This window comes from Etheostoma spectabile, chromosome 18, assembly GCF_008692095.1.
Source record: "Etheostoma spectabile isolate EspeVRDwgs_2016 chromosome 18, UIUC_Espe_1.0, whole genome shotgun sequence".
Taxonomy (NCBI): Eukaryota; Metazoa; Chordata; class Actinopteri; order Perciformes; family Percidae; genus Etheostoma; species Etheostoma spectabile.
The window spans coordinates 25988499-25989207 of record NC_045750.1 but is presented as its reverse complement, the minus strand read 5'-3'; the positions used below and the strand labels follow the sequence as shown (position 1 = coordinate 25989207).

General features: G+C 39.1%; 1 protein-coding gene across 1 annotated transcript in view; it reads right to left on the bottom strand.

Moving 5' to 3' along the window:
• Nucleotides 1-709, bottom strand: part of cenpe (centromere protein E) — a 27878-nt gene that overhangs the window by 19334 nt on the left and 7835 nt on the right. Inside the window, exon 21 of the mRNA XM_032543679.1 lies at nt 398-529. Within this exon, the coding sequence (XP_032399570.1) occupies nt 398-529 (132 nt within the window). The remainder of the gene's footprint in view (nt 1-397; nt 530-709) is intronic.

The window sequence follows — 709 nt, the reverse complement described above, 5'->3', positions numbered from 1 at the left end:
AAAAAAAAAAAAAAAAATAGAAAAAAAAGGATTGCACATTTTGTTTATGCATTTCTTTTTAGGCTAGTTTAACTTTTTATGTCCAAGTAGAGAAACTCACATTTCAATTTTTTTGTATTTTTGGCATTTGGGACTAATGATACCATTATATCACAATAGCAGTATTGTAAATTGCAATATGACCTTTTTTTTTTAAATAAGATAAAAAAATACAGACAGAACACTCAGAACACAGAATGATCAGAACATCTGATATACCAAAGGTGCACAGGTATGACCAATGAACATTTTAGGTGCACCTTATAGATCTTTGGTCACATGTGCACCTTTGGGACAAGTTAAACCACTTTCAATGCTTAGAAGACTTTCAGAATACAAAGGTTTTAATCCCACTTACATTCATCTCCTCTGTAGCGATGTTTTGACTGCGCAGCATAGCCCATTCCTTCTTTGTGTCTCTGCTGAGCCCCTCGGCGTCGTCCAAAGAGCGACGAAGCTTTGCCACCTCCTGCACCAAGTCCTTACCACTCTGCAAAGACAAAGACAAGACAACATGACGGAATTAGCCTGCTTAATGACAGGTCAGGCCACAGGACTGAGCCTCTGTAGATTCCAACCCGCTGCCCTTTGCTGCATGTCATTCTCCTTCTCTCTCACACTTCCATGTCTTCAGCTAACCTATCAAAAAAGGCCTAAAATGACTCCTCCC